This window comes from Chanodichthys erythropterus, chromosome 5 (assembly GCF_024489055.1).
Source record: "Chanodichthys erythropterus isolate Z2021 chromosome 5, ASM2448905v1, whole genome shotgun sequence".
In the NCBI taxonomy this organism is placed as follows: domain Eukaryota; kingdom Metazoa; phylum Chordata; class Actinopteri; order Cypriniformes; family Xenocyprididae; genus Chanodichthys; species Chanodichthys erythropterus.
Window position 1 is genome coordinate 23592703 of NC_090225.1, and position 12846 is coordinate 23605548.

Here is a 12846-nt window from a genome sequence, read left to right on the forward strand (position 1 = left end):
AATGATCTTTAAAATGCCATGGTAATGAGAAAATGCTTATTTAATTTTGTTATATATTATTCTCTAAGATTGTAATTTATGTGATGTAGTAGACATACTGTAGGTCAAAGTCAGCCTAACACTGCCTATATGTATACTGGAGATGTATATAATCTATACAATATGTCAGACTTACCAAGAACAGATTTATACACTCATAGATTTAGCTATTTATATGTAATACAAATGATTTGTAATGATTGCAACCTTACAAGGTATTTGTTTGTTTTTCAGTATGTTTTCCAGGTAAATAAGTGTTTTATTCTCATTCTGACCAAGATATTTGTGCATTGCAATAAACACCATGATCACTTTGAACTTTTTTAATCATTATTTATTTATTAGAAAACCTTTTTTAATAATTGATCATATAAATAAATTATAACGGTCTTTTTTTTAAACATGTAACTGTATACTGTACTAGTCACCTTTTGAAAGTAGCTTTGCACTTCAAATAACGATTGGATCGATTATATTGTTACGCCACCAGATGGCGACAAATTACTTAAAAAAACATTTGTCATTGAATCGTTCATTCAGGAGATTCGTTCAAAATGCTGATTCATCTATGAAACAAGTGTATTTGATTGAGGAATTTAATCATTCATTCAAACCAAAGTTTTTTTTTAAATAAATGATTCAGATTAACAATTAACATTTTTATAGACTTAACAAAATAACATAATTTATGATTATTGCTGAAGTTGTTTGTTCAGAATCGTGATCTCTATTTTTATTCTCAGTTTATCCAGAATTGTCTAGCTCTAATACATAGCTTGTGTATGTATCATTTTGTTCTATTTAAAGTAATGTATAGAAGGTAGGGCCCGAAAGTGACTCAAGCCCAGGGGCCCCCACCACCCTAAGTCCTGCCCTGGCTAAGGGGGATGGGATGTTTTCATTTTCATCCTTATTTTAAACCACAAACTATGGAGTATGTTTTGGACATTATTTAACCTTGTAAAAGACGAACACAAATTTTAAAATAACATTTCTTACTCCAAGTTTTAGGGGTGCTGAGCCCCTTTTTAGGGGTGCTGAAGCACCCCTAAAAAGGGGCTAGCCTCGCCCATGCGTAGAGCACTGGAAATCCAGATTTGGTGATCCTGAAAAGTTCGTATCCGGATCAGATTGATCCAATCCGATGTTGCTTTAAAAAACTGGCTCCAAAAGTAAGATGGATTAGCAAAAAAAGGATTACTAAATCCGGATCAATTTTATTCGGATTAAACCTTTTGAAAAACCGGGCCCAGAATTGAATGTGTGTTAATATTAATTTGAGTAATGTGTTTATGTTTTTATAACTGATACCAGTTACTCTGAAACAAGTTGATAAAATGGAGGGAATACATTTTTTATTTACATTTCTTTCAAAATATAATAATTAAAAATATAGTGATTCATTTTTAATTATAATGAAATTATCATTAACTTAAAGAAGTTATAAAAAAAATAGAACCCCCAAACTATCTGTATCGACAGATATCACTGAATAATCAGTTATCAGTATCGGTCTAATTTATACAATTTAAAATGTAAATTTTTTTTTACATATACATTACAAATACTGAGAAGCACACAAAATAGTTTTTTCAAACAAATGATTTATTCAATGCATGATGCATGTGAATTCAACAACGTGAATGAGCATTTCATACATGAAGATTTTCCATGTGGATTCATCCACACAGAACTGCAGAAGAACCGCCATGATAACAGAAACACATTTGTCAGTTATAGAATATATATATTACAGTCAGAAACAGCACAAGCTGCCGCCCCTATAATTGCAGACAGAGAGCAGCACTGAGACCAGCAGCTCAACATGGCAAGGCACGAGTTGAGAGAGGTGAAGAAAAAAATTAGTGTACAAGACAAGACGATTCCAGACACAAGCCATATATAACATCAACAATACATTATTTTCATTCTGATTGTGAATTCTAACAAGTGCCACCTTTAGTTTTTTTTCCCCTGAGGGAGGAAGAGCAAATACAAGGCCAAGCGCTGATGGCACATAAACAAACTGAACGTCTTCACTTCCCCCAGCACTACTGCAGCCACAGAAATGCCTCCTGCATGTTCAAACATGGAGGAGAAATTAAAGTATTAATAAAAAATAAAAAAACTCAACCCATATCATGCAGCTTTCAAACATACTCTTGCACAAGCAGGTACCTGAGAAGACTTCAAATAATCTAATGGATGGTACAACCTCGGGCTCATTCCAGCGCTCTGGAGGTACAAGATGAGAAAAATCATTCCTCTGTGGTTCTGTCTTCTGCCCAGAAACACAGCTCCACCTCTGTCTCCTGCCTCCGGCCCTCTGTCTAGTTCGGATAACGGAGATTTCTGCTGCTGTTGATCCAAACACTGTGCTCATCATCCCTGTTCCCTTATTCCACCATGCAATGTCATCAGGCATGCTGGGTATTCTTGGTTAAACTCCAACGATTATCACCAAATGAATTGTGAAAATTTTACAGCTACATGTGTCATAATATCATGGAATAAACAATTAAAGAAAATTTGCACATTCTGCTTCCATTAACTGGGTTTCCATTTTCACACCCAGGTTGTGTCTGGGGGAGTTCAAAAAAAAAAAAGCAAAAAAAAAAGCTTTAGTCTATAAAATGTGATGGGTTAAAACGGGCCCCGGGCCCCCCGAGGGTTCAGGTGAAGGCGTTTGTAAGCGATGAAACCTGCTGTTACTACTGCCAGGGCGACTACAGCACACATTGTCCATGTACCGAAAGCAGATGAAGATTCTCCATCGGCACGAGAGCTTGTGGGGCCGTTCTGCAGAATAGGCTGTCGACATACACAAAGGCATGTGAGTGAAGATTCCCAGAGATGTTATCTGCATCACATTCGCGATGGCCAGCAGTACTTACTCGCTGCTGTATGCGGAGATGCACATCCTCTCCTGCAGACCGAAAGAGCTCCACTGCTGCACCATGAGACAGATTCTCCAACTTTTGGCCATTTATCTACACAAAACAATCATGTACACATCATTCATCTAAAGTGGTCATATTAGTATATGTATTGAAGGGGGGTGGATTCTGGAAACCACTGCCGCTTCAATATATATCTTTTAAGTTATTATTTTCCTTTTCAAACACTAGAAAATTTTGAACATTTTGAATATTGGCTGTACCTCCCACTGAGAGAAAACAACACGTTATCAGTATGTTTTGGGAAAGTTTCCTACTCAGAGCAACTTCAACCTTGAAGAAGCTGTGAATCATGTGTATCTGTGTATGTGCGCTAAGTGTTCTGTGCAGGACCTTTGTACGGGTGGACAACTGGCACTCTGCTGGAGAACAGACAGTCTCCATGTCATGACCCCAAAAGGACATCCTGTACCTAAGTCCAGAGTCCCCTCGTCAGCATCCTGACGAATGGAGATATGCTTCTGGCTATCTGTCCATGTGTGGAAGATTACCAAATTTGTCTATTTTTCTTAGCCAATAGTTAGTTGACTCTGTTAGAGTATAATTGTTGTGGAAATGTGAATGTAAGCAGAGCGGCCTACAAACTCTGTGTGAGACTTGAAGCTGGCTTCTGCTGATCAAACTCCAAATTATTCCTCAGTAAAATTCTCTTCAACTTATTTTTTTTAAACTCTGACTCCAGGTCTTCAATCATTATATCGGGTCTTTTGGGTCTTTAACTGTAAAATTCCCCTACAATATATTATATATATATATTATATATTTTATATATATTCTGCCATCTGGTGGTTAGAAGTAAACCTTTAGGAAATAGTTTTTGACCATATATATCCAGCAGAGGGCCATAGAGATCCATTCCTTTCTCTGTTTTTGCAATAATGCCACATACATTTGCAAAAATATAACTGAAATGCCACAAAAAAAAAAAAAAAAAAAAAAAAATGAGGCAGATTGTATTCACAAATTATTTACTTCAATAAACCAAAACTTTAGAATAAGAAGTTATTTTAAAAATATGTAAATAAAACCAATAGCAATAAACAGAAATGAACAGGAGTCGTGTGGGTGAGCGTGCGTGTGAATGTGTTTGTGCGCATGCGTTCATGTGTGTGCATGCATTTGTGTGCGTGTTAAGTCTCACCCCTTCATATATGCATTTTTTCTTCATTTACATTTACATTTACATTTATGCATTTGGCAGACGCTTTTATCCAAAGCGACTTACATTGCATTATACTACACATTTGTATCTGAGTATGTGCAATCCCTGGGATCGAACCCATGACCTTGGCATTGCTAGTGCCATGCTCTAACCACTGAGCTACAGGAAAGCTTGTGGCTGATTTTGTTTGCCAAATTCTATACAAATGCTGTCTGTTGTAGTCACGTGTGTGTGTGTGTGTGAGTGTGAGCATGTTTGTTCCAAATTGCATTTATGCTCTACTACCATATATTCATTTCTGTGTGAAAATTCAGATTTATACTGGATTTATTGAAATATAAAAAAAAATGTTTTACCTTTCCCATTCATTTTCAATGTGGGGTCCATTCAGACCCCAAAGACCCTGAGTGTGACTTTTTGTGTGTGTGTGTTTAGATAGGTAATATAACAATAGTTACAAAATCTCATGCCACTGAAATGAAGGGAACCATTTTTTTGGTTTTGGAAAAATCAAATAGGGTCCGAACAGACCCCAAAGACCATATGAGGGTTAAAATGCAATGTAAAAAGGCAAAGCTGAATTTTCAGCATCATTACTCCAGTCTTCAGTGTCACATGATCCTTCAGAAATCTTTCTAATATGCTGATTTGCTGCTCAATAAACATTTGTTATTATTATCAATGTTGAAAACATTTTTTTTTTTCAGGATTATTTGATAAATAGAAAGTTCAAAAGAACAGTATTTATCTGAAACAAAGCTTTTGTAACATTATACACTAATGAAAACTACTGTTCAAAAGTTTGGGGTCAGTAAAACATTTTTTGGAAAGAAATGAATACTTTTATTCAGCAAGGATGCATTAAATTGATTAAAATTGACAGTAAAGACATGTATAATGTTACAAAAGCTTTCCATTTCAGATAAATACTGTTCTTTTGAACTTTCTATTCATTAAATAATCCTGAAGAAAAAAAAAAAAAAAAACTGTTTTCAAAAATTGATAAATGTTTCTTGAGCAGCAAATCGGCATATTAGAAAGATTTCTGAAGAATGATGTGACACTGAAGACTGGGGAAATTATGCTGCAAATTTAGCTTTGATCACAGGAATAAATTACATATGAAATATATTAAAAATAATGGAAAACGTATTTTATATTGTAATAATACTACACAATATAACAGTTTTCTTTTAACAAATAAATGCAGCCTTGGTGGGCATAAGTACATTTTTAAATAATCTTACTGACCCCAAACATTCATATATATGTTAAACAAATAATGTTTTTATTATAAAATGTATCCACTTCTGTTCTGGTAACACATCCACATGAAAACTGTGTAATGCTGAAGTAGCATCATCACTATTCTGAGGATCTGCACTGCAGCTGAATAGAGTCATCCACAGGAACAGTGAGCGCTGTGTGTTACACTAAATCACTCATGTTGTACAGTGAAGCGGCAGTATTCATTCACAGTTAAGTACAGTCAGATATTCAAGAATTAAGTATTAGTAAAGTATAATTTGTTGAGTTTGTACAGTAAATTACAGTGGTTTTACCGCAATAATTTTGTCTCCCTCCTGCAGACGTCCGTCCAGCGCAGCCGCTCCGTTTTCTTTGATTTTTGCCACATAGATTCCGCTGTCATTCATTATATACTGCTGGTCCACTCCACCCACTATATTAAACCCCAGACCTGACAGAGACAGAGAGGACGTTACACACAGCTCCAGGCTGGACTACTTACATGATTGAACTACGTTCAGAAGACCTTAATGTGATTTCTGAAGAAATGGAGATGGTGAACAAACAGACATGATCCCAGCCAGACATCATTTCTTAAAGGATTAGTCCACTTTCAAATTAAAATTTCCTGATAATTTATTCACCCCCATGTCATCCAAGATGTTCATGTCTTTCTTTGTTCAGTTGAAAAGAAATTAAGGTTTTTGATGAAAACATTCCAGGATTTTTCTCCATATAGTGGACTCCACAGGTCAAAGTTTGAACTAACTGTTATATACTTGCACTAGCATATAGTATATGACAATTTAGTTCAAACTTTGACCTGAGGAGGGCAGTAATACACTTAGCAGTGTCTAATAGAGAAGAAGAAGAGAGCTAGTTCAAGATGAGCATTTATGGTTAAAACTTATATAATTTTATTTTTTTTAAAAGAAAATGAGCGATGGTTTCTCTAGATAAGATCCTTATTCCTCATTTGGTATCATTTAAAACACTTTGAAGCTGCAATGAAACTGTAATTTTGACCTTCAACTGTTTGGGCTCCAGTGAAGTGCACTATATGGAGAAAAATCCTGAAATGTTTTCATCAAAAACCTTATTTTCTTTTCTACTGAAGAAAGAAAGACATGAACATCTTGGATGACATGGGGGTGAATAAATTATCAGGAAATTTTTAATTAGAAAGTGAACTAATACTTTAAGACTGGTCTCATTCTTAATGTTTTCACACACAGAAAAATCTTGGGAAATCATGGGAAATATCACTGTGAAATGCAGTCCTTGCTGCCAGAAACATTTTATAGCTATACTAATGTAAGAAATGTTAAATCAAAACACTTAAAATGAATGATTGTAGACAAACAAACACTATGTAAGGCTCTATGTGCATAAAAAAAAGTTGTAGACTAGGAAACATGTTCCTCTTCTTTGCTCTTTTATGCATTTTAGTATGAGGATGATAAAACTCTAATTTAAAGTCACCGTGACATGTAGGAAGCAACAGATCTTTTCCTCCATATGTGACGTACATCTGAGTGAAACCAGATTATCAATAAATAAAGAAAAATAAAATGTAATCTAAAATAAATCTGCATATGTTTGGAAGAGAGTCTGGAACTTCAAAAAAAGATCATCAATATTTATTATAGTCATGCATCACGCACACTGGTGGATAGTTTTGCTCCTGGTATTGTTTTACTGTACAATCATGTGTTAAATATAATTATGTGAGATCCAGTACAGAGGTCAAAATCTCATTTAATTTACTGGGGATTAAGAAACAGGACTTTTTCTTTCCAATAGAGTCAGATGGATAGTTTGAAGGGGTTGGCCTGGTATCAGTTAAACAGACGGATTTACCCTATAAGGTTGATGATATATGATGTCTCTATTATTGTTTTAAAGTCATACTATTTAATCACAAGTCAAAGTCCAGAGCTATCTGAGCAGTTCAGTCCTTGACCTCGCAGAGGTCACACACACCAACGCATTATATAACAGTTTAATCAAAGTCAACAGGCAGCTGAGACTCTCGGCCCTCAGAACCTGAAATAATGGACCGGAACCAGATCCACTACTGCTGAAAGAATATCAGCCAAATATAGTGTGCTTGAATCCGCCGGAAATGTGTCAGTATATGTCGCTCCGTAACGCTGAAGGTGTATTGTGCTGGTTCTGATCTGGACTGAACTTTCACTTTCATAACAACACAAACGTCTCCAAATAACCCCGATCTAATCATCTGCAGAACCCATTCGGGTCCGAATTATCTGTTCGGGCTCACGGCGCCTGTTATGTCAGCACTTAATGCTGAAGCGGGCCGAACCAGCTGCACCGAACCGGGCTGAACTTTGTTTCAACAGCTCCAACAGGAGAAGTCGAGGAGAGAGCCAAACTTACCGGCCGGGCCTCTTTTCAGTGTAATATCTGTAACGCTCGACGCGCTGTGTGCGGATCCGTTCATGATGTCGGAAAAGTTCTACTTTTTATTCCCGAAACAGCTAAAATCCTTCTAAAGCGTGCGGAACTCCGCCTGCTTCTTCTAATGCTGCCGGGACACGAGCGCACCCGTCACTGCCCCCTGACGGACACCACCGGAACACTTTCAAAGTGCACTGCAGTGACGGGACGCCTGACTCATCTTCGAGAGTCGGTTCTTGCAAACAGTTCGCCATATTGCATCATATACAGGTGCTGGTCATATAATTAGAATATCATCAAAAAGTTGATTTATTTCACTAATTCCATTCAAAAAGTGAAACTTGTATATTATATTCATTCATTACACACAGACTGATATATTTCAAATGTTTATTTCTTTTAATTTTGATGATTATAACTGACAACTAAGGAAAATCCCAAATTCAGTATCTCAGAAAATTAGAATATTGTGAAAAGGTAAATATTGAAGACACCTGGTGCCACACTCTAATCAGCTAATTGACTCAAAACACCTGCAAAAGCCTTTAAATGGTCTCTCAGTCTAGTTCTGTAGGCTACACTATCATGGGGAAGGCTGCTGACTTGACAGTTTTCCAAAAGACGACCATTGACACCTTGCACAAGGAGGGCAAGACACAAAAGGTCATTGCAAAAGAGGCTGGCTGTTCACCGAGCTCTGTGTCCAAGCACATTAATAGAGAGGCGAATGGAAGGAAAAGATGTGGTAGAAAAAAAGTGTACAAGCAATAGGGATAACCGCACCCTGGAGAGGATTGTGAAACAAAACCCATTCAAAAATGTGGGGGAGATTCACAAAGGGTGGACTGCAGCTGGAGTCAGTGCTTCAAGAACCACTACGCACAGACGTATGCAAGACATGGGTTTCAGCTGTCGCATTCCTTTGTCAAGCCACTCTTGAACAACAGACAGCGTCAGAAGCGTCTCGACTGGGCTAAAGACAAAACAGACTGGAATCAGGGACCCAGAGTCTGGAGGAAGAGAGGAGAGGCACACAATCCACGTTGCTTGAGGTCCAGTGTAAAGTTTCCACAGTCAGTGATGGTTTGGGGTGCCATGTCATCTGCTGGTGTTGGTCCACTGTGTTTTCTGAGGTCCAAGGTCAACGCAGCCATATACCAGGAAGTTTTAGAGCACTTCAGGCGTCCTGCTGCTGACCAACTTTATGGAGATGCAGATTTCATTTTCCAACAGGACAGCACCTGCACACAGTGCCAAAGCTACCGGTACCTGATTTAAGGACTATGGTATCCCTGTTCTTAATTGGCCAGCAAACTTGCCTGACCTTAACCCCATAGAAAATCTATGGGGAATTGTGAAGAGGAAGATGCGATATGCCAGACCCAACAATGCAGAAGATTTTTCATAATTGTTTGGTTAATTTGGGAACATTTTATTGATAAAAAAAATTATTGATCCCCCACCCTCGCCCCACTCAAATATTTTTTCGTTGCCTCAGAGCAACGTTGTGCAACAATGGTACAGAATCATAGAGAAAATTATCATCAAAATCATTTTTTTTTTTTTTTAAATGTCAAGAAATCATTAAATAAAAAGGGAAAAACACTTGAAAGACATTGATATACTGAATTTGATACATGCATAAGTCTGTATCATGTAGTGTGCTATGCCATATAATGTACTTCATGTGATAAGATTTCACTCCGAACTAAACTTCAAAAAGCTGTGACATAGTGGTGTATGTTACAATTTTTGCACATCACTTTGGGTGTTCCTGCACACCCAGGAACCTTGCATCTTCCCTTCTTATAATACATTGTGGCCAATGTAAGGTATTGCCCAAATCCTCCTCAAAAAGTATCCCTTATTGCACAACGTTGCCCTGAGGCAACGAAAAGAAAAACTGAATTTCTGAACATGCAAACATAAAAAAAACCTTCATAAAACCTGACAAAAGGCTTCTCTATACCTTCATACACGCACACATATTTTTTTTTTTTTTGTACAGCTCATGTAATTTTAAACAAGATTACTAAAGCAAATAATCTTTCCTTCTTCTCACACCATGTGCTCCTGTGACCATGTGTCAGAACAGGATGTCCCACCTTTAAATAGTTTAGTGTCTCCCACACCTTACTGGACTGTTCTTTGGTGCTTTCTCGACCTTTCTAATTGGTTGTAATCATTTGAAGAAAAATGTACTAAACATACACTGTAAAAATTTTCGCTGTAAATTTACAGTAAAATACTGGCAGCTGGGTTGCCAGTCACTTACTGTATTTTTACAGTACTACTTCTGTAAACAACATTTACAGTATAGTACTGTAATTACCAAATACAGTATCCTGCTGTAATATTATGTACTTTTACAGTATTATACTGTTTATCTACAGCTATTAACTGCATTTATACAGCTTTTCATACTGTACTTATATATGTCATTAAATCATTAAAAATATACTTTTGTTATGTTATGGCAAAGGAAATGGAAAGCAACATACTCTGAGTTTTAAAACTTTTATTTTTAAAAAGAAGAAAATTGCAACATTGAAAGGTCAACATTTTAAATGCAATCAACAGTTATCAATGAACAATACAGCAATATTATTTACTTTTAACATTTTTCGAAATGTGGAGTAAAAACAAATAGTAGGCCTACAAGTTTTTCAGTACTGCTCCTTTTTTGCACAGTGTTGCCAGTCTTGGAAGTCACTTTCTCTTCTTCTTGGGCCGTGTTCATGGTTGATGTCAAAGTACCTATAAAAGAAGAAAAAGAGAAGAAAAAAAAGGGGAGAGAGAAAACAGTAATGAATATTGTGAATATATGCACCATAGCATTGCAGTAAGTTAACATATCCAATTAGCACTTCAGAAAAGTTGCGAAAAAAAAAAAAATGCTAATAATTGTATTCAATGAAATCGTTCATTCATTGAATGGACTATATGCACAACAGCTTCCGCATTGTATGTCGTACTACATCTCGGGAGTTTCTGGTAAAAGCATTCAGCTCACCAATTTACACCACTAACCTGACGCAGTCCAGTGCTCATCTTCTCATTAACTGTTTTTCTCTTACTGTTTTTCTTAAATTTTTATACCTGTTGAATTTACATTTTAAATTGTAAATGTGTTGGTGCTCTTATCCCAGTCTTTTAAAATAGTTAAATAAATGGTACCTGCCTCAAGACATTTAGCAATGTTAAATATTTAATCTTTAAGGGTTAGTTTACCCAAAAATTAAATTTCGGTTTGTTGTTAATTACTTGTCCTTGTGTCGTTCCACACCCGTAAGACCTTTGTTCATTTTTGGAACACACATGGAGATATTTTTTGATGAAATCTGAGAGCTTTCTGTTCCTTCATAGGCAGCAGCACAACTTACACATTCAAGGTCAAGAATGGTAGGAAACCCAGTTGTTAAAGTAATCCATGTGTCTCTGTGATATGTGACAGAAAGCTCTCGCATCACAAATATCTTAATTTGTGTTCTGAAGATGAGCAAAGGTCTTATGGGTGTGGAACGACATGAGGGTGAATAAATGACAGAAATTTTATTTTTGGGTGAACTAACCCTTTAAACAGTAACGCACTGGCAGCGGACTGACAAATATACTTTAAATATTAAGAATTTGAATACTAAGAATTGAGTGAATTACATACAGTGAAATGATTGTCAATGAAAAATAGGGATTAACATATTTAATAAAAATAAATGAAGGTTTGTTTTGATCTTATTCATCAGGTCTCACACACACTGCAGCATCGATCACTAAGCAGAAATAGGCAAGTTGTATTATTTCAAAATGTAAGTGTGTTACAAGCCTCAGTGCAAGTAGTCCATTCTTTGAATATTGTGCATTCATTCACCATAGCATTCTTGTGAACACAAGGACTCACAGCTAAGCATATGATCTCAGAAATGTCCCGTGACACTTCAGAAAAGATGCATCTTAAAATAATGCTTACAATAATTGACAAAATAAAATTGTTTATTCACTGAATTCTTTATCATAAACCTGATACACATGAAAATAAGCACAACACTTACGTAAACAATGGAGCTGCATCAGATGATTCAGACTGAAACGAGAAAAAAAAATCAAGTTGTAAGAATAACTTAGATTTGTCTATAAGATGAAACATCAGTGTTACTGCATGAAGCGCTGAGAACAGGGCAACGTTAACTGTTTGCTCATGAGAAGTTTAACATTTCAAGATCAAACAATTCATGACAAAGTAAAAACGCGAACGAAAAGCTCCAGAAAAGAGTGACTTACCGTATTCTCAGCCGAACAATGCGAAATTTACTTTCATCTGAAAAGAGGACTTTGGACCAATGAGCAACAGTCCAGTTCTTTTTCTCCTTAGCCCAGGTAAGACGCTTCTGATGTTGTCTGTGGTTCAGAAGTGGTTTGGTACGTGGAATGTGACAGTTGTAGCCCATTTTCTGAAGACGTCTGTGTGTGGTGGCTCTTGATGCACTGACTCCAGCTTCAGTCCACTCCTTTTGAAGCTCTCCTAAGTTTTTAAATCGGCTTCGCCTGACAATCTTCTCAATCCTGCGGTCATTCCTTTCACTTGTACACCTTTTCCTACCACACTTTTTCCTTCCAGTCAACTTTCCATGAATATGCTTTGGCACATCACTCTGCGAACAGCCAGCTCTTTCAGCAATGACCCTCTGTGGCTGACCCTCATTGTAGAGGGTCTTGATGATCGTCTTCTGGACAACTGTCAAGTCAGCAGACTTCCCCATGACTGCTGTTGGGATCACTGACCTAAACCCAGTATTTATAGCCTGAATGTTGATTTAATAGAACTCAAAATTGAATATTCTAATAATTTGAGATACTGATTTTTTGATTTTGATGAGCAGCAAGCTGTATTTATCAAAATGAAAACAAAAAAAGTCTTGAAATATTTTACTTTGTGTCTAATAAATCTAGAATATATTTAAGTTTTACTTTTTGAATTAAATTACAGGGAAAAAAATAACTTTTTAATGATACTCTAATTTA

At 36.4% G+C, this 12846-nt stretch overlaps 1 protein-coding gene across 1 annotated transcript; it reads right to left on the minus strand.

The window, feature by feature from the left end:
• Positions 1 to 1681: 1681 nt before the first annotated feature.
• synj2bp (synaptojanin 2 binding protein) lies at positions 1682 to 7975 on the minus strand. The gene is made up of 4 exons (XM_067385402.1): positions 7807 to 7975; positions 5721 to 5857; positions 2934 to 3029; positions 1682 to 2850 (listed from the first exon to the last, which is right to left on the minus strand). Exons 1-4 carry the CDS (start codon positions 7868 to 7870, stop codon positions 2683 to 2685), a joined length of 465 nt encoding a protein of 154 aa, XP_067241503.1. The 5' UTR covers positions 7871 to 7975; the 3' UTR covers positions 1682 to 2682.
• Between the last annotated feature and the right edge of the window lie 4871 nt (positions 7976 to 12846).